This window comes from Heterodontus francisci, chromosome 4 (assembly GCF_036365525.1).
Source record: "Heterodontus francisci isolate sHetFra1 chromosome 4, sHetFra1.hap1, whole genome shotgun sequence".
Classification (NCBI taxonomy): Eukaryota; Metazoa; Chordata; class Chondrichthyes; order Heterodontiformes; family Heterodontidae; genus Heterodontus; species Heterodontus francisci.
In genome coordinates, this window is record NC_090374.1 from 69,991,498 (window position 1) to 70,016,542 (window position 25,045).

The 25,045-nt window shown below is 44.3% G+C and overlaps 1 protein-coding gene across 1 annotated transcript in view; it reads right to left on the reverse strand.

Annotated features, from left to right (window-relative positions):
- Window positions 1–9,157: 9,157 nt before the first annotated feature.
- The window catches only part of LOC137369080 (arrestin domain-containing protein 3-like), a 67,206-nt gene continuing 51,318 nt past the window's right edge, over window positions 9,158–25,045 (reverse strand). Inside the window, exons 6-7 of the mRNA XM_068029675.1 lie at window positions 16,768–16,931; window positions 9,158–15,222 (exon numbers count right to left, since the gene is read on the reverse strand). Coding sequence (XP_067885776.1) covers window positions 16,797–16,931 — 135 coding nt within the window. The 3' untranslated portion in view covers window positions 9,158–15,222; window positions 16,768–16,796. The remainder of the gene's footprint in view (window positions 15,223–16,767; window positions 16,932–25,045) is intronic.

Sequence of the window (25,045 nt, forward strand, 5' to 3'; positions counted from 1 at the left end):
CCATGCATTCATCTGGTGTACTCTCCGATTTCTGTACGCACTAGCCTTGGGAGTAATGCAGAGATTACTACCTTTGAGGTCCTGCTTGCTAATCTCTTTCCTAACTCCCTAAACGCGCCCTCCAGAATGCTCTGTAGCCGCTCTATGATATCCATGACCCTTGCACCAGGGAGGCAACATACCATCCTGGAATTACGTCTGCGACCGCAGAAACACCTATCTGTTCCCCTAACTATGGAATTCCCTACCACGATTGCTCTTCTGGCTTTTCTCCTCCCTCCCTGCACAGCTGAGCCACCCACAATGCTGTGGTCATGATTCCCGCCGCACTCTCCAGAGGAACCCTCTCTCCCATCTGTACTCAGAACTTTATTGGCCGAGCTAATAGAATAAAAAAGCAGAGATGTAATGCTGGAACTGTATAAAATGCTGCTTAGGCCACAGCTGGAGTATTGCGTACAGTTCTGATCACATTACAGAAAGGACATAATTGCTCTGGAGAGTACAGAGGAGATTTACTAGAATGTTGCCAGGGCTTGAAAGTTGCAACTATGAGGAAAGATTGGATCGGCTAGGGTTGTTTTCCTTAGAATAGAGGAGGCTGAGGGGTGACTTAATTGAGGTGTACAAAATTATGAGGGGCCTAGAGTAGACAGGAAGGACCTGTTTCCCCTAGCAGAGAGGTCAATTACCAAGAGGCACAGATTTAAACTGATTGGTAGAAGGATTAGAGGGGACATGAGGAAAAGCTTTTCACCCAGAGGGTGGTAGGTGTCTGGAATTCACTGCCCAGATCGATGGTAGAGGCAGAAACCCTCAACTCACTTAAAAGGTACCTGGACATCTACCTGAAGTGCTGTATTCTGCAAGGCTATGGACCAGGTGCTGGAAAATGGGATGAGATTGGGCGGCTAGTTTTCTTGACCGGCGCAGACATGATGGGCTGAATGGCCTCCTTCTGTTCCGTAACTTTTCTATGGTTCTATGGAATGACTTCTTATTCATGCTGAACCACATAAAACACTATTGGGTGCTGCTTTCATCTGCTAAAACTGCTTATTATTCCAGGATCATGCTGGAATGCAAGATAACCCGCAGCTTTTCTCGATTGCAAACTGTCCTCTTAAACCCCTCTCCCCTGTCCCTTTCACTCTCATCAACAATAAGTGCGAGGAGCTCATGGACTTCTTTGTCACCAAAATTGAGACCATCCAATCAGCAGCTTCTTCCATGCCCCTCCCTTCCACTGGCCCACATCACCAAACTTCCAATAAAGCTCTTCCCTACCTCAGCCCTGAACTCACATCTTTCACTAGTGTCATGCTAGGCCCCCACCTGCCAAGAATGAGGCACATTACTTTTGTCATTAGCATTGATTTTAAACTGTTACTGGAGTGAAGAAAGGACTTGTTAAACAGATCAACCGTGGCTGGAAAAGACATTTGCATATTATCAGACAGTGACTGGAAGGACAAAGGACCATTCCCTGACACATTCAACCCACAATGGACCTTGATTACCAGGTATTGTGTGTAAGAGGAGCATTCCAGAGACTGCCAAGGTGATACAATCCAAGACGTCATCAGACCAGTTAGTAACATGACTAACCTGCTTGGCAACCTGAGTTTTTCTGAATTGTACTAACAGTTTGAACTGAGAGTGTCTGTTTGCTCCGAGACTGAGATTTTCTCTCCTGTCTGCTCCCATCTCTTTCTCACAAACCTCTGTATCCACTGAAGACACATGAACCCCAGGAGAGAAACCTACAGCGAACAAGGTTGAAGAAGAATACTGGGCCCCAATGAAAAGCAAGATTTACCTACAATCAAGAACTCGAAAGTGAGCTTGAAGAACCGTAACAAAAACTTTTCAGATATTGCCTCAAACTTTTCCATTTTATTTTTCATCTGCTCTTTTCTGTCTCTATTTGCATGTGTGTATTGCATGTGCATGCTAGAGTGGACGTGTTGTGTATCCTTAAACGTTAACCGAATTAGAGTTTAAGTTTAGTAAATTTCAACTTTTCTTCTTTAAACCTAAGAAAGCCTGTTGGTGCTGGTTTCTTTGCCTTATAATTGGAAAGCGGTGAACAAGGATTCACCAAGTGGGAGTTAAAAAGTGTGTTTACAACTAAAACCCTGTTACAGTAAGACCAGGTGAAGCTGAAAGGGAATCCTAGACCTCTTTCTCATCTGGTTGTAACACTAGTTTCTCTCCTATCTCCCCTCATGGCCTCTCTAAGCCCATCTTGTCCATCAGACACACTTCCTGCTCCCGCGACCCTATTCCCACTAAACTGCTGACCACCCAACTTCCTCTGGTCCCCATGTTAGCCGACATTGTTAATGGTTCTCTCTCCAGATGTTGTCCCTCTCTCCTTTAAATCTGCCATCATCACCCCCTCCTCAAAAAAATCCTTGACATCACTGACCTTGCAAACTACCATCCAATCTCCAACCTCCCTTTCCTCTGCAAAGTCTTTGAACGTGTTGTCGCCTCCCAAATCCATGCCCATCTTTCCCAGAACTCCATGCTGATCCCTCCAATCAGGTTTCTGTTCCTGCCATTGTACTGGCACAGCTCTGATCAAAGTCACAAATGATATCCTATGTGACTGTGACAAAAGTAAACTTTCCCTCCTTGTCCTTCTTGACCAGTCTGCAGCCACTGACATGGTTGACCACACCATCCTCTTGCAATGCCTTCTCACTGTCGTCCAGCTTGGTTGGACTGCTCTCACCTGGTTCCACTCTTATCTAATAGTAGCCAGACAATCATTTTCAACGGCTTCTCTTACTGCTCCCGCACCATTACCTTTGCTGTCCCCCAATGGCCCCTCCTTTTTCTGATTTACATGCTGCCCCTCAGTGACATCGCCCAAAACCACAGCATTAGTTTTCACATGTACCTCACCACCACATCTCTTGACTCCCCCACTGTTGCTAAATAATCAGACTGCTTATCTGACATCCAGTACTGGATCAGCAGAAATGTTCACCAATTAAATATTGGGAAAACTGAAGCCATTGTTTTCGATCCTCGCTCCAAAATCCATTCCCTAGCTACTGACTCCCTCTCCCTGGCAACAGTCTAAGATTAGACCAGACTGTTCGCAACCTTGGTATCATATGTGACCTGGAGATGAGCTTCCAACCACATATTTGTGCCATCACTAAGATCCCCATTTCCACCTCTGTAATATTGCCCCACTTCGCCCTTGTTTCAGCTGATCTGCTGTTGAACGAGCCATTCATGCCTTTGTTATCTCTTAACTATTCCAACTCTAGGCTGGTTTCCCACATTCTACCCTCCGTAAACTTGAAATCACCCAAACTCTGCTGCCTGTGTCCTAACTAGCACAAGTTCCATTCACCTATCACCCCTGTGCTCACTGACTTACACTGACTTCTCAGACAAGCAGCTTCTTGATTTTAAACCAAATCCCTCAGCCCTTCCTTTCTCTGTAATCTCCTCCAGCCCCACAGCTCTCTGAGACGGTGGGGAGGCGGTGGCATAACCACTGAACTAGTAACCCAGAGACCCAGGGTATTGCCCTGGGGACATGGGTTTGTATCCCACCATGGCAGAAGGTGAAATTTGAATTCGGGCAGTTGAGGGCAATGAGCAGCTGGCACGAAAGAGGAGTTGAGGTCTGGGGCAGATCAGCCATGATCTTATTGAATGGCGGGGCAGGTTTGAGGGGCCGAATGGCCTACTCCAATTTCTTATGTTCTTATGAGACACCTGCACTCATCTACTTCTGGCATCTTAAGCATCCCAAATTTTAATCACTCCACCATTGGTGTCCGTGTCTTCAGCTGCCGAGGCCCTAAGCTTTGGAATTCCCTCTCTACACCTCTCCATCTCTTTACCTCACTTTCCTCTTTTAAGATGCTCCTTAAAACCTACCTCTTTGACCAAGTTTTTGATCATCTGAACGAATATCTCCTTATGTGGCTCGGTCTCAAATTTTCTTTTGTAATGCTCCTGTAAAGTGCCTAGGGATGTTTCACTCTGTTAAAGGCGCTATATAATTATCAGTTGTTGTTGTTTAGATTGGATTTGAAAGTTCCTTTTTCAATATCAAAGGTTGGATATTCAAGAGATAAAAAATGTTCAGTTTACATTAGGAGACATTTGTAAATAACAACAACTGACAATTATATAGTGCCTTTAACATCGTAAAACATCCCAAGGCACTTGACAGGAACATTATCAAACACAATTTGTCACTAAGTTGGATAAGGAGACATTAAGGCGGAAGACCAAAAGATTAAAGAGGTAGGTTTTAAGGACCATCTTAAAGGAGGAAAGTGAGGTATAGGGAGGAGAGGTACAGGGAAGGAATTTCAAAGCTTAGGGCCTCAGTAGCTGAAGGCATGGCCACTAATGGAGGAGAAATTAAAATTAGGGATGCTGAAGAGGCGAGAAGTGGAGGAGCATAGATATCTCAGACTTTTGTAGCAATGCAGGTGACTACAGAAATAGGGAGGGAAGAGGTCATGGAGAGATTTGAAAACAAGGATGAGAATTTTAAAATCAAGGTATGGTCAGACCATGAGTCAATTTAGATCAGGGTGAGATGCTCCGATATCATGTGCCTCCTTTTAGCCATTCGAAGAACTTAAAGGATAAAGGTTTTGCTGATTTCTCTATCCAAATAGCTGATCAGTTGATAACGAGAATCTGGCTGGGAAGAGCATTTGAACAATGCACCCTAAGGTGTCTGTGTTTTAAGATTTTGTTCAACTTAACAGAATAAATTGGGTTCCAAATTATAAAGCTCAGCATGAGCTGGTTTCAGTTTCACAAAGCACAATTCTTTTTCAGCATTTTAACATCACAGGTTTATGGAGGTTTAATCTTAAAGTAACAAAACAGCAATATTCAATGTAAAGTGACGGATACGACTATGTAATGATGAAAGGTCACAGACCTGAAACGTTAACTCAGTTTCTCTCCCCACAGATGCTTCCAGACCTGTTGAGTATTTCCAGCACTGTTTTTATTTCAGATTTCCAGAATCCGCAGTATTTTGCTTTGAAATTAGACTATGTAACTGGCTAAATTAAACTGTTTCAATTCATGTAGTAAAAAAAGGTACCAATTACACACTGCATTCCTGGAAACTTTGTGACCATTCTCCTTTGCTTAGTTTGACTCCTTGAAGGTTCTGCCAACCAAACTGCCTCTGCGGAAGCTGTTTGTCACCAGGTGGCAGCACTGAGCACTCGTAGAGCTCAAGTACAACAAAGGCTGAAATACATGCAGAAAATCCTGGAAATAGAAGACGACATTCCAGTGAATAATCCTCGGGGCCAAGGCCCATCCCATGAAGCCGTGGCTGACGCCACCATTTGCGTCTCCCTCACTGCAGCAGAAGAAATGTACAACCACGTGCACACGGCGACCCAGCCAGTGGTAGCAAGAACCAATGGAGCACTGAAGCTTGTGTAAGCACAGCAACTTCATGCTGTCCCAGCTATTTGGATAACAAGTCTCTCGGTGAGATGTTGCTAGAGCGAAGCTTCTAGATGAGGATGGCAATACAAGCAACAACCGCCTGATTTCCACGTTTAACTGCGCATGCACCATCCGCGGAAATGGTGTCTGATTTACTCTTTAATTAGGGCAAGCGTTGATAATCCCACTGTCATTTCTACCTTAAAATCCAGGCCACTGTATGAGTTAAAATTAATGAGTAATCTTCTGATCTTGATTAAATGAAAAGAGAAGGTTCTTGTCCAAATTTTAAATTTTGACTTTAACTCAAAAATCAGTAAAAGTTGAAGAAAATGTCACCGGACTATCTTTTAAATTCTATTCTGAGGAGGTGCAATATTGTTGTGACAAGTTGAAGGCATAGTCAACAATTGTATTTATGATCAGAGACTTTTTTATAAAGACTGTTCAGGTTCTATTTCTAGTGTCAAAACAGCAGGAAGTGAGGAAAAGAAAGTAGATGACTAAATGCCCAGCTACATTGGGAGAAATTCGGTAAAAATTGTTATTGGTCTGGAACATCACTAGAACACATGAAAACAAAGAACTAGAACAAGTTGCTTTGATTAAATGATTTCGAGACCAGTTGGCGTTTGGAGTAATGTGCACCAAAGATTGTCCAACACAACAACAACTTGGCCGGAATTTTACACCCCCTGCAGGAGCGGGATGGAGGCAGTGGGGTGGTGTCATCGTGAGTGGGAAGTTGGAGGGGGGTGGGGGGTGCCGTTCCCATTGCCTTCCCACTTCCACTGCAATTTATCGAGTGGCAACGGCAGTGACAATTGGCCCCAGGCCAATTAAGGCCCTTAAGTGACTAATTAAGTGGTATATTATCAGCAGCGGTTGGGCAGCTCAGGACCTCAGCAGGCCACCCAGTAAACCCTGCAGGCCTCCTTGCGAGCTCGGGCAGCATGCCTGCAGGCTAAGGGGGGGCCCTCCCGATCAGGCACACTGCGCCCCATAGAGGGGTCCCCATGGCAACAACTGGAGAATTGCTAATGTTGTCCCCTTGTTTAAGAAGGGTAGCAGGGATAATCCAGGTAATTATAGACCGGTGAGCCTGACGTCAGTGGTAGGGAAGCTGCTGGAGAAGATACTGAGGGATAGGATCTATTCCCATTTGGAAGAAAATGGGCTCATCAGTGATAGGCAACATGGTTTTGTGCAGGGAAGGTCATGTCTTACCAACTTAATAGAATTCTTTGAGGAAGTGACAAAGTTGATTGATGACGGAAGGGCTGTCGATGTCATATACATGGACTTCAGTAAGGCGTTTGATAAGGTTCCCTATGGCAGGCTGATGGAGAAAGTGAAGGCGCTTGGGGTCCAAGGTGTACTAGCTAGATGGATAAAGAACTGGCTGAGCAACAGGAGACAGAGAGTAGCAGTAGAAGGGAGTTTCTCAAAATGGAGACGTGTGACCAGTGGTGTTCCACAGGGATCCGTGCTGGGACCACTGTTGTTTGTGATATACATTAATGATTTGGAGGAAAGTATAGGTGGACTGATTAGCAAATTTGCAGACACTAAGATTGGTGGAGTAGCAGATAGTGAAGGGGACTGTCAGAGAATACAGCAGAATATAGATAGATTGGAGAGTTGGGCAGAGAAATGGCAGATGGAGTTCAATCAGGGCAAATGCGAGGTGATGCATTTTGGAAGATCCAATTCAAGAGTGAACTATACAGTAAATGGAAAAGTCCTGGGGAAAATTGATGTCCAGAGAGATTTGGGTGTTCAGGTCCACTGTTCCCTGAAGGTGGCAACGCAGGTAAATAGAGTGGTCAAGAAGGCATACGGCATGCTTTCCTTCATCGGACGGGGCATTGAGTACAAGAGTTGGCAGGTCATGTTACAGTTGTATAGGACTTTGGTTCGGCCACATTTGGAATACTGCGTACAGTTCTGGTCGCCACATTATCAAAAGGATGTGGATGCTTTGGAGAGGGTGCAGAGGAGGTTCACCAGGATGTTGCCTGGTATGGAGGGCGCTAGCTATGAAGAGAGGTTGAGCAGATTAGGATTATTTTCATTAGAAAGACGGAGGTTGAGGGGGGACCTGATTGAGGTGTACAAAATCATGAGAGGTATAGACAGGGTGGATAGCAAGAGGCTTTTTCCCAGAGTGGGTGTTTCAATTACTAGAGGACACGAGTTCAAAGTGAAAGGGGAAAAGTTTAGGGGGGATATGCGTGGAAAGTTCTTTACGCAGAGGGTGGTGGGCACCTGGAACGCATTGCCAGCGGAGGTGGTAGATGCGGGCACGATGGAGTCTTTTAAGATGTATCTAGACAGATACATGAATGGGCAGGAAGAAAAGAGATACAGAACCTTAGAAAATAGGCGACATGTTTAGAGAGAGGATCTGGATCGGCGCAGGCTTGGAGGGCCGAAGGGCCTGTTCCTGTGCTGTAATTATCTTTGTTCTTTGTTCTTTGTTCTTAACCACCCCCAATGCAGCACATTTCCCTTCAGCTCAACTAACCGCCCCTGCCCACCACTTGGCTTGCTGGGGCCTGCCTGAATGTCCCCTGTATTCCAGGGCCTCCTCCATTGCTACACCACTCACTGTGTGCAGTCCCAGCAATGGCCACCGCTTCCAGTGACGTTGCTCGGACTGAAGAGGTTCAAGTCAGCTGATTGGGTGGCAGCTCTTGGAGGCAGGACTTCCTCTGAGCAGTGGCAGTCCGAGGCTAATTAACAGCCTGGGCCACGTAAACTCATAGCGTGGCTCCTAGGCCCGGAGGCGGGCTCACCCCCAACTTTTGGCCGGTGGGCGGGACCTCCTGCCAGATGTAAAGTTCCGGCCCTTGTAATGTCATGACTGAAGAGGTGGTAGAGGCAGGAACCCTCACAACTTGTAAGAAGTATTTAGATGAGCATTTGAAACGCCATAGCATACAAGGCTACGGGCCAAGTGCTGGAAATTGGGATTAGAATAGTTAGGTGCTTGATGGCTGGCACAGACACGATGGGCCGAAGGGCCTGTTTCTGTACTGTATAACTCTATGATGTCTTGAACGTCAAAAACATCCCTAGGCATTTCACAACTTTTTTTAAAAAATTCATTCATGGAATGTGGGCATCACTGGCGCGGCCAGCATTTATTGCCTATTCCTAATTGCCCCAGTGGCTTGCTAGGCCATTTCAGAGGGCATTTAAGAGTCAACCACATTGTTGTGGGACTGGAGTCACATGCCAGTAGATTTCCTTCCCTAAAGACATGAGTGAACCAGATGGGTTTTTACAATAATTGACAATGTTTTCACCATCAGACTACTTTAATTCCAAATTTATGAAATGAATTCACATTTCACTACCTGCCATGCTGGGATTCAAACCCATTTGCCCAGAGCCTGGGCTTCTGGATTACTAGTCCAGTGACATTACCACTATGCCACTGCCTCCAATGACACTAAACCACATAAGGAGATATTAGGTCACATGACCAAAAGTTTGGTCACAGGGGTAGGTTTTAAAGGAGGGGCTTAAAGGAGGAAAGTGTGGGAGAAATGCAGAGAGGTTTGCACAGGGAATTCCAGATCTTAGGGCCAGGCAGCTGAAGGCACCAACATCAATAGTTGTAAGACTTTTCCTTCGTCGAGCAGCTTACTGAGTTTGGACACATGGAACAAACAATTCGAGACAAAGATTTTTGTAATAAGTTCCTTTTACATAGAGATTAGTGAGAGATTACAAGTAAGCGTCCGACAGTACTGTCACACAGTAAACCCAGATTACATATAAGCAAGCACAGATCCAAGCCTTTACTTTAAGCTCAAGTGACTGCAAGCAAAAAACCTTATACATATCAACATCAGTTGTCGGTTCAGCAGTGACTCGACATGGCTCTTAACTGGCAGCCAATCAAGTTGCCCCTCCTGACTGCAGCCCCGAATGTCTTTTTACAACATCTTTTATTCTCTTTTCTGGGGTGGGCCAGGGTGTTATATTGACAGGACTTTATTGACCTATAAAAGTTCCCCAAAATTCAAAATGTCCAATCGTACGTCGAGTTCTTTGTCTAAACTATGGTGTAAAATACTGCCTTTACATTATCCACCTTCTAGGAGATTCTAAATCCCTCACATGCCTTCTGTCTTTGATCCACCAGACTTTTACATCATCTTCCCTTATCTCATTCTTTGCTCTTCCCCCAGATCAGTTCCACAACTCCCTTGAGACATCCCATCTCCAGTTTTCAAAAAGCTTTCAGGAGTTTCATTTGCCTGTTATCAGTGGTTTATGCTTCGAGCTGCTCATAATTGATATTTGATATGGACTGGATTATTGAAATATATGGCAGGATTTTGTCGGGGCAGAGTGGGCCTGACAATGGGCTGGAAAGCCGGGGCAACTCCACCTTGGCCATTTGGAGGACCCCAGCTGGATTTTAGGCCCATCGTGCAGCAAATTTGCTGTGGTCAGGGTAAGAAATGAGAACCCACCTCGAAGAGCTGGCAGCAAATTGGAGGGCCATCAGCTCTTCAGTCCCAGCAGTGTCACTGGAAACGGTGGCCAGTGCTGGATGGCACCCAGCCGAGAGACGCAGTAATGGACGTTGCTCTTGGAAAAAGGTGAGTGGGGTCAGGGGCTAGTCAGGCAGGCTGTGGTGATTGTGTTGGGGGGGTTGGTAGGATTGGTTGGTGATGACTGGGCAGCCGTTGCTGCAGGGGTGGCACCTCCATGGGCCACAGAGTACCCGATTGGGAGTCCCCCCCACCGAAACTACAAGGAGGCCATCATGTGGCAGAGAACCCACCCGCTGCTGATAAAATACAGCAGTGGCGGGAAGAGACCCTTAATTCAAGACCACTGCTCCGGAACTAGCCACGCCCCTCACCAAGCTGTTCCTGTACAGCTGCAACACCGACCTGGCAATGTGAAAAATTGCCTGGGTATGTCCGGTACACAAAAAGCAGAACAAATCCAACCTGGCCAATTACTGCCACATCAGTCTACTCTCGATCATCAGCAAAGTGATGGAAAGTGTCGTTGACATTGCAATCAAGTGGCACTTAGCAATAACCTGCTCAGTGATGCTCAGTTTAGGTTCCACCAGGGCCACACAGCTCCTGACCTCATTACATCCTTGGTCCAAACGTGGACAAAAGAACTGAACTCCAGAGATGAGGTGAGAGTGATTGCCCTTAACATCAAGGCAGCATTTGACTGAGTATGGCATCAAGGGGCCCGAGCAAAACTGGAGTCAATATGAAAACTCTCCGCTGGTTGGAGTCATACCTAGTGCAAAGGAAGGTGATAGATGATTGACCTCGAACAACCACAAAGTCCCGGGACATCACTGCAGAAGTTCCTCAGGGTAGTGTCCTAGGCCCAACCATCTTCAGCTGCTTCATCAATGACCTTCCCTTCATCATAACTCAGAAGTGGGGATGTTTTGATGATGGCATAATGTTCAGCACCATTTGTGAATCCACAGTTACTGAAGCAACCCATGTCCAAATGCAGCAAGACCCTGGACAACATCCAGGTTTAGGCTGATAAGTGGCAAGTAACATTCGTGTCACACAAGTACTAGGCAAGAGAGAATCTAACCATCTCTCCTTGATGTTCAATGGCATTACCATCACTGAATCTCTCACTAAGATCTTGGGGCTTACCATTGAGCGGAAACTGAACTGGACCAGCCAATGCTGTGGTTACAAGAGCAGATCACAGGCTGGGAATCTTGCAGTGAGTAATTCACCTCCCGTCTCCCCAAAGCCTGTCCACCAGCTACAAGGCACAAGTCAGGAGTGTAAATACTCTCCACTTGCCTGCATATGTGCAGCTCCAACAACACTCAAGAAGCTCGACACTGGCCAGGACAAAGCAACCCACTTGATTGGCAGCCCATCCACCATCTTCAACATTCACTCCCTTCACCACTGATGCACAGTGGCAGCAAAGTGTACCATCTACAAGTTGCACTGCAGCAATTCAGCACGGTTGCTTCAACAGCACCTTCCAAACTCACGACCTCACCACCTGTATGAAAAAGGACAGCAGATGCAAGGGAACACCACCACCAGCAAGATCCCCTCCAAGCAACACACCATCCTGACTTGGAACTATATCGCCGTTCCTTCACTGTCATGGGGTCATAATCCTGACACTCCCTTCCCAACAGCACTATTGGTGTACCTACCCCACATGGACTGCTGTGGTTCAATGTGACAAAACACATTGATGAAGGAAGAGCAGTGGATGTGGTGTATATGGATTTTAGCAAGGCGTTTGATAAGGTTCCCCATGGTAGGCTCATTCAGAAAGTGAGGAGGCATGGGATACAGGGGAAGCTGGCTGTCTGGATACAGAATTGGCTAGCCCATAGAAGACAGAGGGTGGTAGTAGATGGAAAGTATTCAGCCTGGAGCTAGATGACCAGTGGTGTTCCGCAGGGATCTGTTCTGGGACCTCTGCTCTTTGTGATTTTTATAAATGACTTGGATGAGGAAGTGGAAGGCTGGGTTAGTAAGTTTGCCGATGACACAAAGGTTGCTGGAGTTGTGGATAGTGTGGAGGGCTGTTGTAGGTTGCAACGGGACAGTGACAGGATGCAGAGCTGGGCTGAGAAGTGGCAGATGGAGTTCAACCTGGAAAAGTGTGAAGTGATTCATTTTGGAAGGTCGAATTTGAATGCAGAATACAGGCTTAAAGACAGGATTCTTGGTAGTGTGGAGGAACAGAGGGATCTTGGGGTCCATGTCTATAGATTGCTCAAAGTTGCCACCCAAGTTGATAGGGTTGTTAAGAAGGCGTATGGTGTGTTGGCTTTCATTAACAGGGGGATTGAGTTTAAGAGCCGCGAGGTTATGCTGCAGCTCTATAAGGCCCTGGTTTGACCACACTTGGAATATTGTGTTCAGTTCTGGTCACCTCATTATAGGAAGGATGTGGAAGCTTTAGAGAGGGTGCAGAGGAGATTTACCAAGATGCTGCCTGGACTGGAGGGCATGTCCTTTGATCTTAGAGTAGGTTAAGGTTCGGCACAACATTGTGGACCGAAGGGCCTGTACTGTGCTGTACTGTTCTATGTTCTAAGGCATCTCACCATCACCTTCTCAAAGGCAATTAGGGGATGAGAAATAAATGCTGGCTTAGCCAGCGATGCCCACATCCCACGAACAAATAAAAAAAAAGATCCTGGCCATTATAAAGTACCAACCTGAACAATGGCTGACTGCTAGACTTCAAGGGGCATGACTTAGTGACGAGAATGGGGGCATGGATTCACTAAGAATATACCTCACTGCTCGGCCTCTGATACGAATTCACCACTGGAGCCACATTGCAGCCTACAAACAAGAATAGTAAGTTTTTTTAATGCAGTCAGCGGTGAATGCCGATGCTTCACAGCTGACAGGAAAATCTGGGCCAGTGAGTGAGGTTAATCTTTGGAAAAGGGACAGACTTGATGGGCTTGAAGACTACATCCTGTTCATAAAAATGATGGTATCCACTTATCTCTCTGCGAACTTCCAAAAGCCAAATCAAATGCAAATATTTGAATACTTGCACCAGGATTTGGATAGTTCCCAGTCTTACACATCTCTTCACAAGCATTTGTATTAATTTAGATAACTGCTAAATACGTGTCATGGCATTTTTGAGCTAATTAGTCAGAAAAACAAAAACAGCAGCTGTCCTCAGTACATCCAAAGATTCCTAAAAATGACAAACCCTCTCATAAGGCTGCTCAATGATCTCATAAAATACAAGGTGCTTTCTGACAAACACAAAAGTACACAGTAATTAGAATTCTTAAGTATACCACATTTTTCATATCAGCACCTTACATACTAAATAAAAATGTAAGAAATAAATCTGAAATTCCTTTGTGCAGAACAACAATTAATATTTATATAGCACCTTTAACATAATATCCCAAGGCACTTCACAGGAACATTTTAAAACAAAATGACACAAACACAAAAGGAGATATTAGGTCAGATGACCAAAAGCTTGGTCAAAGAGGTAGGTTTTAAGGGGTTTCTAAAAGGAGGAAAGCGAGGTGGAAACACAGAGAGATGTAGGGAGGGAATTCCAAACTTTGGGCATAGGCAACTGAAGGCACAAGTCACCAATGGTGGAGTGATTAAAATTGGGGATCCTTATAGGCCAAAATTGGAGCGCTGATATCTTGGAAGGTTACGGGGCTAAAGGAGGTTATATGGAGTCAGGGAGGGGTGAGGTCATGGAGGGAATTGAAAGCAAGAATAAGAAATTTAAAATCAAATGACCTTGCTTGCCCAGGAGCAAATGTAGGTCAGCGAGTACAGGGGTTCTAGGTGAATGGGATGAGTTAACACACGGGCAGAAATGTTTTGGATGATGTCAAGTTTACAGAGGGTAGAATGTGGGAGACCAGACAGGTGTGCATAGGAATAGTCAAGTATGGAGGTAACGAAGGCATGAATGAGGGCTACAACAGCAGATGAGCTGAGACAGGAGCCAGACAGGTGATGTTACAGAACTGGAAATATGCAATCTGAGTGATGGTGCGAATATGTAGTTGGAAGCTCAACTCTGGGTCAGATGTGACACCAAGGTTGCAAACAGATTGGTCTAATCTCAAACTGTTGCCAAGAAGAAATATATGAAGATATCATTGGAAAATAGAATTAGGTGACTAAAATACTGAGCAGCAGCACAGACCATAAAAATTAATAAAAACCTGGGGTGAGAAATTGTCTGAACTGCTCCCACTCCATTAGCTTTACTTCACCAGATGTATGACAGAAACCCCGCTTTTGTGGTTTAACAGGGTTTTGTGTTGCACTTCTGGTGAAATAGCGCAGGCGGAGTAGAAATAACTTTGAGGAATATGCCTGTGTCATGGAGTTGTGACTCCATGAATCATGGTTTGTGAAGAATATAAAAATTCAATTATTTAACAGAAGCAAAGAACGCACATTGTTCCATGAAACCTAAATCCAGGTTCCCTTGAAAAAAAGTTAAATCTGCTGAGAATCTGAGTTGTGTGTTCTTCATATTTGAGACATCAGCACAGCATATACAGCACAGAATCCATGTGCTGGCATCATCAACATAATGCTTGCACCTTCACTGCAGCTGTTTCTCAGGAAGAACAAAATAGAGAAATTTAGGAGGAAATCAACCTCTTTTGGTAAAAATTAGTTTCACAAAAATCTCCACAAACTTAGTGACCCTTAGGTATACAATGACATTACAGACAGGTGTATATGTGTATGTATGTGTAAACATGCCAACTCATACTATTGACAGTACAGATGTATATATATATGTAAGGCCTCAATTACTGATGAAAGGAAAACTTCTATGGAGAAGACTCTGAAAATACACCCTAGAGAATGGAACCAGCACATTACAAAACAAAGCTAAATTGTTTCTATGCAACAGCTGAGTTGGTATTCAAGTAAATATGTTGCAGGTTATTGTTTCATTTACAGCAATTACATTAACAGTTATATCTCAGTGCATAGAAGTAATATAAATCAATGGCTAATGGTTATCAAACTGTTGTGTTTTGTTCTATCCTTGATGTCTTTATATTCATTTTTGGAGTGGAGTTGAATTATGTCAGATGACTCAAGAGCAAGTCAAACTAGACACCAAAACCCCCAACTGGAGAACAAATGTAAACCTCAATCCATCGTTCCTCTTAAGGCTTTTCATTCCCTAAGTCTGGAAGCCCAGATTCTGGTTGGTGAACAGAAAAGTCAGATTTCCCTGAAAAAGAAAGAATTACAGTGTAATGATCTGCCCAGATTCAAAAGGCATTTTTCTTATTTGAGCTAGACTGAAATAACAATGTACTTTTGATTGTGAGGTAATGTAAAAGTAAAGGTCATCATTCATGTGAGACCAGTCAGGTGGTGCCTGTTTGTGACTCAGTTCACTCAGAGATCCGCCCAGCTGCATCAATTTAAGGGATGTCAAGTCTTGTTAAGAATAATATCCTTAAATCCCTGAGATTATGAATCAAGCACCACCCTTTCTGAGCTGAAACTGAAGCCAAGAATATCCTGTAAAGCTTATTAAATATCCTTTTCATTGATAAAGGACCTTGGGCTAAATTGTTTTGTTAAGGCCTCTCAAGTAGACAATATCTTATGATTCACCATTTTGTTTTCTTTATTTTCCAACTCATGACTCTTGGCTGAGCTGGAATTCTGTAGCTCATGCCTTGTATCAAGTGGATATTCTTTGTAAGAAAGTCTAGGCAGTGAGTATTGGCAGGTTATTCAACCTGTGGAGGCATCTAGAGATCACTGGATTGCAAATCCTGGACAATTATTTTATCGTCCTTGCATTCAAGTTGCAAGCCTTCCATGGATACGATGCCTAAAATCACTGTAATACAATCAGGTTGCATGGTGCACTCAGGTTGGCCTGAAGGCAGGGTATGTCTATCAATTCGATTGTGCTTGTAACTTTGAACATCTCAAGACTACGTTTGCATTTTCCAAGATGGCACATTAAGGACAAAATCTATCCTGTATAAAGGTCTCCCTGGTGTAGAATAGGCAATAAATATACATCTCCTCTGACATGCGCAAGTAATCATAGGGTCAGTCTATAGACCTACATACTTTAGTAAAGGAGGTTTCTGCAAACCACCTTAATACAGGTGGGTCTTTCTCAAATCAGGATAGTAGTAATTCAATGCGAAATGTCCATTTCAACTTGGTAAAATTACTTGGGAGTTCCTTGAAATGCAATGATTTGAAAATAATTAAACCGAACCAAAAAAGTAAACATAAATGAGAAATGAACAAATCAAAAAGATGAACAATTGCACCAAAGAAAATGCCAAAGAGGAAACCTAAATATGAAAATGAAACCATCTTGAGCGAGCCTATCACAGCTTTTAGAAAAAAATTCAAAAGTCAGGGGGCTTTCCATTGCAATTATTTTTTTAAGGCCCAGAATGCAGTCTGCACATTCCTCAAGCAAATATTGGGAAGATGTAGGCCAGTTAAATTTCAATTGCTTTTGATTAATTACTAATGATGCTCCCCGAACCGTCAGTGGCTGCTTACAGCTTTTCCAACACAGCCTGTCTCCCAACAAAATCATGCTGCAGTGAGGATTCAAGATTCTGTTCCCAGGATTTTCTGACCCATGCTGGTCATGCACTTAAGAATATAAGAAATAGGACCAGGAGTAGGCCTTTCAGCCCTTCGAGTCTGCTCTTACATTCAACACAATCATGGCTGATGTTTCACCTCAATTCCACATATCCTCATACATCTGGTCAGATCTCGTCCTTACCTTCAAATACTTCAGGGAGTGTGTGTTGTTTAAGGGTTGTAGTTCATGCCATACTGGGTGTTAAAGTTGGTAGCTTGGTTGTTGAAGGAATGCAAGGGAATTGTACCAATAACTATTGGAAAATCAACATTTAACATCAATGCTTTGGGGATATCTACGTACACCTAAGAAAAAGCAAACAAACCTTTAAGAATTTTTTAAAAAGGTTATCGCCAACAATTTATTTTTCAAATTCACTTTCTTCCTTTACTTCTGCTCTGCAGACAGCAGTATCTAGTGTCATTTCATGGCAACCCATCTGAAAAACAAACCTTCACATAAAACTGCATAAACAAAGTGTTGGGCTATATCACTGCTTACATCATTAGAGGAACACTAAATTGGTTTCCCCAAATTCGGCATATGAATTTCGACCTGATCAAGGGTAATCTGATGTTCAACTGCCACATTATTAGGCACACAGACCTGCTGAGCATTCATTACATATCAAACTGAATAATGTGTTCTGAAGACACCAGTGGCACTTGTTAAGAATGTTGAACTTTGTAACATAATAATGTCAAAGACTGAGATTTTTAAAAGTTCAAGGTGGAGTCCAGAAGGTCAGCTGACTTCACCTCCACTTTGCAAAAGGTTACCAGGACAATAGAGAGAACAGATCAAAGACTGGCTTTCTGAATAAGAGACTACAGCACTAACATAGAAACATAGAAAATAGGAGCAGGAGTAGCCCATTCGGCCCTTCGAGCCAGCTCCGCCATTCATTATGATCATGGCTGATCATCCAACTCAGTAGCCTGTTCCCGCTTTTGCCCCATACCATTTGATCCCTTTAGAGCCCAGAGCTATATCTAACTCCTTCTTGAAAACATACAATGTTTTGGCCTCAACAGGCTCACCACTCTCTGGGTGAAGAAATTTCTCATCTCCGTCCTGAAAGGTTTACCCCATATCCTTAGACTATGACCCCTGGTTCTGGACTCCACCACCATCGGGAACATCCTTCCTGCATCTACCCTGTAAAATCCCGTTACAATTTTATAGGTTTCTATGAGATCTCCCCTCACTCTTCGGAACTCCAGTGAATATAATCCTAACGGACTCAATCTCTCCTCATACGTCAGTCCCGCCATCCCAACAATCAGTCTGGTAAACCCTTGTTGCACTCCCTCTATGGCAAGAACATCCTTCCTCAGATAAAGGAGACCAAAACTGCACACAATATTCCAGGTGTGGCCTCACCAAGGCCCTGTATAATTGCAGCAAGACATCCCTGCTCCTGTACTCGAATCCTCTCGCTATGAAGGCCAACATATCATTTGCCTTTTTTTAAACCACCTGTTGCACCTGCATGCTTACCTTCAGCGACTGGTGTATGAGAACACCCAGGTGTCACTGCATATTCCCCTCTGTAGATCGCTGTTCAGATAATAACTTGCCTTCCTGTTTTTGCTACCAAAGTGGATAACCTCACATTTATCCACATTATACTGCATCTGCCATGCATTAGCCCACTCACTCAACTTGTCCAAATCACCCTGAAGCCTCTCTGCATCCTCCTCACAACTCACCCTCCCACCCAGTTTTGGCTCTTTGGAAATTTGGAGATATTACTTTTAGTTCCCTCATCTAAATCATTAATGTACATTGTGAATAACTGGGATCCTAGCACCGATCCCTGCGGTACCCCACTAGTCACCACCTGCCATTTGGAAAAAGACCCGTTTATCCCTACTCGGTTTCCTATCCGCCAACCAATTTTCTATCCATTGCAATACACTATCCCATGCGTTTTAATTTTACATGCTAATCTCTTATGTGGGACTTTGTCGAAAGCCTTCTGAAAGTCCAAATAAACCACATTCACTGGCTCTCCCTCATCAACTCTCCTAGTTCCATCCTCGAAGAATTCTAGTAGATTTGTCAAGCATGATTTCCCCTTCATAAATACATGCTGACTCTGCCCGATTCTACCACTGTTCTCTAAATGCTCTGCTATAAAATCTTAGATAATGGACTCTAGCTTTTTCCTCACTACCAACGTCAGGCTGACTGGTCTGTAATTCCCTGCTTTCTCTCCACTTCCCTTTTTAAATAGCGGGGTCACATTAGCTATCCTCCAATCTGTAGGAACTGTTCCAGAGTCCATAGAATCTTGGGAGATGACCACCAATGCATTCACTATTTCTAGGGCCATTTCCTTAAGTACTCTGGGATGCATACCATCAGGCCCTGGGGAATTATCGGCCTTCAATCCTATCAATTTCCCCAACACCATTTCTCTACTGATTTTTCAGTTCCTCTCTCTCACTCAGCCCCATGTTCCCCAACATTTCTGGTATGATATTTGTGTCCTCCTTTGTGAAGACAGAACCAAAGTATGTATTTAGTTGGTCAGCCATTTCTTTATTCCCCATAATAAATTCCCCTGTTTCTGACTGTAAGGGACCTACATTTGTCTTCAACAATCTTTTTCTCTTTGCATACCTATAGAAACGTCAGTTTTTATGTTCCCCGCAAGCTTGCCTTCGTACTCTATTTTCCCGTTCTTAATCAATCCCTTGGTCCTCCTTTGCTGAATTCTAAACTGCTCCCAATCCTCAGGTCTGTTGTTTTTCCGTGGCAAGTTTATATGCCTCTTCCTTGGATCTGATGCTCTCTCCAATTTCCCTTATAAGCCATGGTTTGGCTACCTTTCCTGTTTTACCTTTGCACCAGACAGGGATAAACAATTGTTGCAGTTCGTCCATGCGCTCTTCAAATATTTGCCGTTGCCTATCCACCGTCATCCCTTTAAGTAACGTTTCCCAATCCGTCATGGCCAACTCATGCCTCATACCTTTGTAGTTTCCTTTACTAAGATTCAGGACCCTTGTCTCAGAATCAACTACGTCACTTGCTATCTTGATGAAGAATTCTATCATATTATGGTCGCTCGTCCCCAAAGGGTCTCACACCACTAGATTGTCAATTATTCCTCTCTCATTACACAATACCCAGTATAGGATGGCCTGTTCTCTAGTTGGTTCCTCAATGTATTGGTCCAGAAAACCATCTCGTATACACTCCCAGATTTCCTCCTCTACAGTATTGTGACTAATTTGATTTGCCCAATCTATATGCCGGTTAAAGTCACCCATAATTACAGATGTTCCTTTATCGCATGCATCTCTAATTTTCTGTTTAATGCCATTCCCAACATCACCACTACAGTTGGGGGTCTATATACAACCCCCACTAATGTTTTTTGCCCCTTAGTGTTTCTCAGCTCTGCCCATACAGATTTCACATAGTCAGAGCTAATATCTTTCCTCACTATTGCTTTAATTTCCTCTTTAACCAACAATGCAACTCCACTGCCCTTTTGCTTTTTGTCTGTCCTTCCTAAATACTGACTATCCCTGAATGTTCATTTCCCATCCCTGGTCACCTTGCAGCCATGTCACTGTAATCCCGACTATATCATACCTGTTTACATTTATTTGCGCAAATAATTCATCCACTTTTATTGCGAATACTCCGCGCGTTAAGGTACAAAGCCTTAAGGCTCGTCATTTTAACATTACTTGTCCCCTTCCCACTATTTTTCAGTGACCCTGTTTGATTCTGGCCCTTGATTTCTCTGCTTATCACTTTTCTTATTCCCCTTACTGTCTTTTGCTCTTGTCTTTGATACCTCCTCCTTTGACACCTGGCAAAGGTTCCCATCCGCCTGCCATTTTAGTTTAAACCCTCCCCAACCACTCTAGTAAATACTACCCCTAGGACTCCCCCTAACACCTGAAGAACAAGGGTTTCATCCTCCCAGACTTTTGGATTGTGAAACAAGAGTCAGGGGCCCCGTCCACCGGCCAAAAAGTTGGTGGCGAGCCCGCCTCCGCCGGGCCTGGGGAGCCAAACTGGGATTTTTCGTTCCCCAGGCCTTTAATCAGTTTTGGGCGGGACCTCCACCTCATTCAGGCTGGAAATCCCGCCTGATGGAGCTGCCGGCCAATGGAAAGGCCGAGTAGCATTGTGGAACTCTGACTACTGGGGGAATTTTATGCTTTCCCCCAGAGCCAGCAGCTCTTAGTCCCAGCAGCGCCACTGGGAGCGGAGGCCACTGCTGGGACTATATTCAGCCATCGGAACCAACAGGAAGGACGGTCCCGGAAAACAGTTAAGTTTTTAGTGCCTCGCCGGGGACAATTAGCCGTGCCCTGGCGAGGCAAGGGGGTCAATTGAGGGGATGGCAGAAGTGTTGTGCATTGGACCTTCAGGGGCGGCCCTCCATGGGGTACAGGGTGCCCGAGCAGGAGGGCCACCCCACTAGCCCATGAGAAGGCCACCTGGTTTCACTAGACAGGCTTTTTGAGGCCTCAACTGCCCGCCAGCCAAGAGTAAAATACCCGTGGTGGTGGGCGAAGGCCACTTAAGGGCATTGATTGGCCTGGGGTAGGCGGGCCATTTCTCACCGCTGCACCGTATAAAATTGCAATGGGGGTGGGAGGGGATCGGGAACGCGCCCCCCCCCCCACCCCCTGCCACTTCCCACACAATTTTACGCCCCCCACCCACCAGCCCACTCATTTGGGGAGCGTAAAATTCCAGCCATTGAGCATGCAAATGAACTAGGCAGATGTTAGCACCAGGGCCAATGGAAAGGCTGAGTAGCATTGTGGAACTCTGACTACTGGGGGAATTTTATGCTTTCCCCCACTTTGGGTTTGGTGGCGGGGAGAGCATTTATTTGGGCGGGATGGTGGTGGGGGTGGACCCCACCAACTTCCCACCTCCACCCAAGTTAAGTCCAAGGCAGAAAGGCCTGTGAAAAGTCCTCCTGCCCTGCCAATTGCCCTTAAGTGGACAATTAATGCCCAAATAATTAAGGGCCTCATCCCACCACTGCCACCGTTATTAGCCCAGCAGCAGGCAGGCCTGTTGCCACATGGGGAGCACATCAAGCAAACAACTGAGAGCCAAAACCCTCCCCTTGCTGCCGGACCCCCTACAACCCCCCTCCACTGCGACCCCACCCCAAGAAACCCCTCTCTCCCTGACTTACCTGTAGCCTGGGTCCAGCGCCGGCAGCAGCCACCGCCTGTACGGCGGCGGCGCTCAGTGAAAGAACTGCCAGCCTCAGATTGGCCGATAGCTCTCAGCAGGCAGGGTCCTTAATCCCAGGGAACTCCTGCCGATGTCACTTAAGTGCTTAATTGACACGTAATCTAGCAGGCCCTCCCTAGAGGCGGCGACGTGGGGCTCTTGCTGGCACTTTAGCCAGTGGTTGAGACTCCCGTTGCCAAGATAAAATCCCAGCCCTGGTCTCTGTACATTGCAGCAAAACAATAAACTGTTGAATTCTAAGTCCAGATAAATTTCACAGACTTTCTGGAGAAAGCAGACTGTAAGGAAGGAACCATCAGGTCGTGGCCTCAGGGCAAGCTGCAAGAGAAGACACCCAGCTGGTGAGAGAAAGGGGTGGTGGGGGATTTGGGGGCCAGGGGGGAAAAACGCCTGCTCTCTGAAGATATATAGAAGTGAAAGGCTGTGGAGATTGGAACCTGTTTTGAGAGTCAAAGCTTGTGGCAAAGTAAAAGGCCCACAGGATCATTGGAAATCACATTCTCCACAAATGTCCAGGTTAGAAGCGCTCATAGAAGGGAGCGAAGAGAATACTGATTTTTTTGAAAAGTCTGGGAGATCCAACCCATTGCAACTGGGAGGAGTTTCAACCATCGAAAATTACTGTGAAACATATAAACGTGGTGTGAGATTTACAAGTGTTGACTAAGTAAAACCTTTGTTCATAATTTGAGGTATCAGCTACTTACAAAGTAAAGTTACATTTTTTTTCAGTTTAATTGTTGTAATAAAAGACTTCAAACATGAAATCCTTTTTTCATTTTTTCATGGGATTTGGGTGTCGCTGGCAAGGCCAGCATCTATTTCCCATCCCTAATTGCGCTTGAGTGGGTGGTGGTGAACTACCTTCTTGAACCACTGCAATTTGTGTAATTCGTTAAACTGGTCTGGGGGTTCATATCTTGTAATTTTCATGTTCATGATCTGCGGTCGTTACACACTGCAAGCTTGCACTCTTGTTATTGGTCCCCTCCCCCACCCCGAGAAAACTAAAATAAGGCACAAGCCCTTTTGTGCCCATATCTTTTGTTTACTTGCATGAATAGCTACTCTGTTCTGTTCCTATCACTGGTTCTTTGCTGTTTTGCTGGTCTTAAAAGTGAACTAATGCAGATCTTCAAGCTGTCCCTCATACGAACATACGAATTAGGAGCAGGAGTGGGCCAGTCGGCCCCTTGAGTCTGTTTCGAAATTCAATAAGTTCATGGCCGAACCGATTACTCCACATTTCTGCCCAACGCCGATACCCTTTCACCCCCCTTGCTTATCAAGGATCTATCCAGCTCTGCCTTAAAAATATTCAAAGACTCTGCTTCCATTGCCTTTTGAGGAAGAGAGAGTTCCAAAGACAGACGAGCCTCAGGGAAAAACATTTCCTCATCTGTGTCTTAAATGGGTGACCCCTTATTTATAAATAGTGAACCCCCTTTCTAGATTCTCCAACAAGAGGAAACATCCTTTCCACATCCACCCTGTCAAGTCCGCTCAGAATCTTATTTGTTTCAATCAAGTCACCCTTACTCTTCTAATCTCCAGCGGATACAAGCCTAGCCTGTCCAACCTTTCCTCATAAGACAACCCGCCCATTCCAGCTATTGCTTCCAATGCATTTACATCCTTCCTTAAATAAGGAGACCAATACTGTACACAGCACTCCAGATGTGGTCTCACCAATGCCCTGTATAATTCAAGCATAACCTCCCTATTTTTGTATTCAATTCCCCTCGTGATAAACGATAAACTATTAGTACTATTAGCTTTCCTAATTACTTGCCATACCGGCATAGTAACCTTTAGTGATTCATGCACTAGGACATCCAGATCCCTCTGCATCTCAGAGCTCTGCAATCTTTAACCATTTAGATAATATGCTTCTTTTTTATTCTTCTTGCCAAAATGGACAATTTCATAATTTCCCACATTATACTCTATTTGCCAGATCTTTGCCTACTCACTGAACCTATCTATATCCCTTTGTACCCTCATGTCCTCTTCACAAGTTACTTTTCTACCTATTTTTGTGTCATCAGCAAATTTAGCAATCATATCTTCGGTCCCTTCATCCAAGTGATTTATATAAATTGTAAAAAGATGAGGCCTCAGCACTGATCCCTGGGGCACACCATTTGTTACATCTTGCCAACCAGAAAATGACTCATTTATGTCTGTTTCCTGTTAGTACGCCAATCTTCTATCCATGCCAATATGTTAGCCCCTACACCATGAACTTTTATTTTCTGCAATAACCTTTCATGTGGCACATCAAATGCCTTCTGAAAATCGAAGTGTAATACATCCACCGCACGTTTCTTCCTCAAATAACTCCAATAAATTGGTTAAACATAATTTCCCTTTCACAAAACCATGTTCACTTTGCCTGATTATCTTGAACTTTTCTAAGTGTCCTGCTCCAGCATCTTTAGTAATAGCTAACAAATTCCCTATGACAGATGTTAAGCTAACTGGCGTACAGTTTCCTGCTTTCGGTCTCCCTCACTTTTTGAATAAAGGAGTTACATTCGCTATTTTTCAATCTAATGGAACCTTTTCTGAATCCAGGGAATTTTGGAAAATTAAAACCATGCATTGACTATCTCAGTAGCCACTTCTCTTCAGTCCCTAGGATGAAGTCCATCAGGACCCAGGAACTTGTCAGTCCACAGCACCAACAATCTGCTCAGTACCACTTCCCTGGAGTTTGTTGTCGAGTACCTTCCTCCCTTCCATTTCCTGACTTACAGCTAATTCTGGGATGTTATCTGCATCTTCTGTAGTGAATACCAATGCAGAATACCTGTTCAATTCATCGGCCATCTCCTTATTGTCCATTATTAATTCCCAGACACATTTTCAATAGGACTAACGCTCACTTTGTTAACTCTTTAAATATCTATAGAAACTCTATCTGTCTTCATATTTCTAGCTAGCTTTCTCTCGTACTCTAGGTTTTCCCTCCTTATTAATCTTTTAGTCATTCTTTGTTTTTTTATATTCTGTCCAATCTTCTGATTTGCAACCCATCTTTGCATGATTATATGCTTTTTCTTTAAGTTTGATACTATCTTTAACATTTCTAGTTAAGTATTGCTGTAAACAGACACATTTTGTCAAAGCTTTTCGTCTTGCACTCATCAGGACAAATTGCAAAAATACC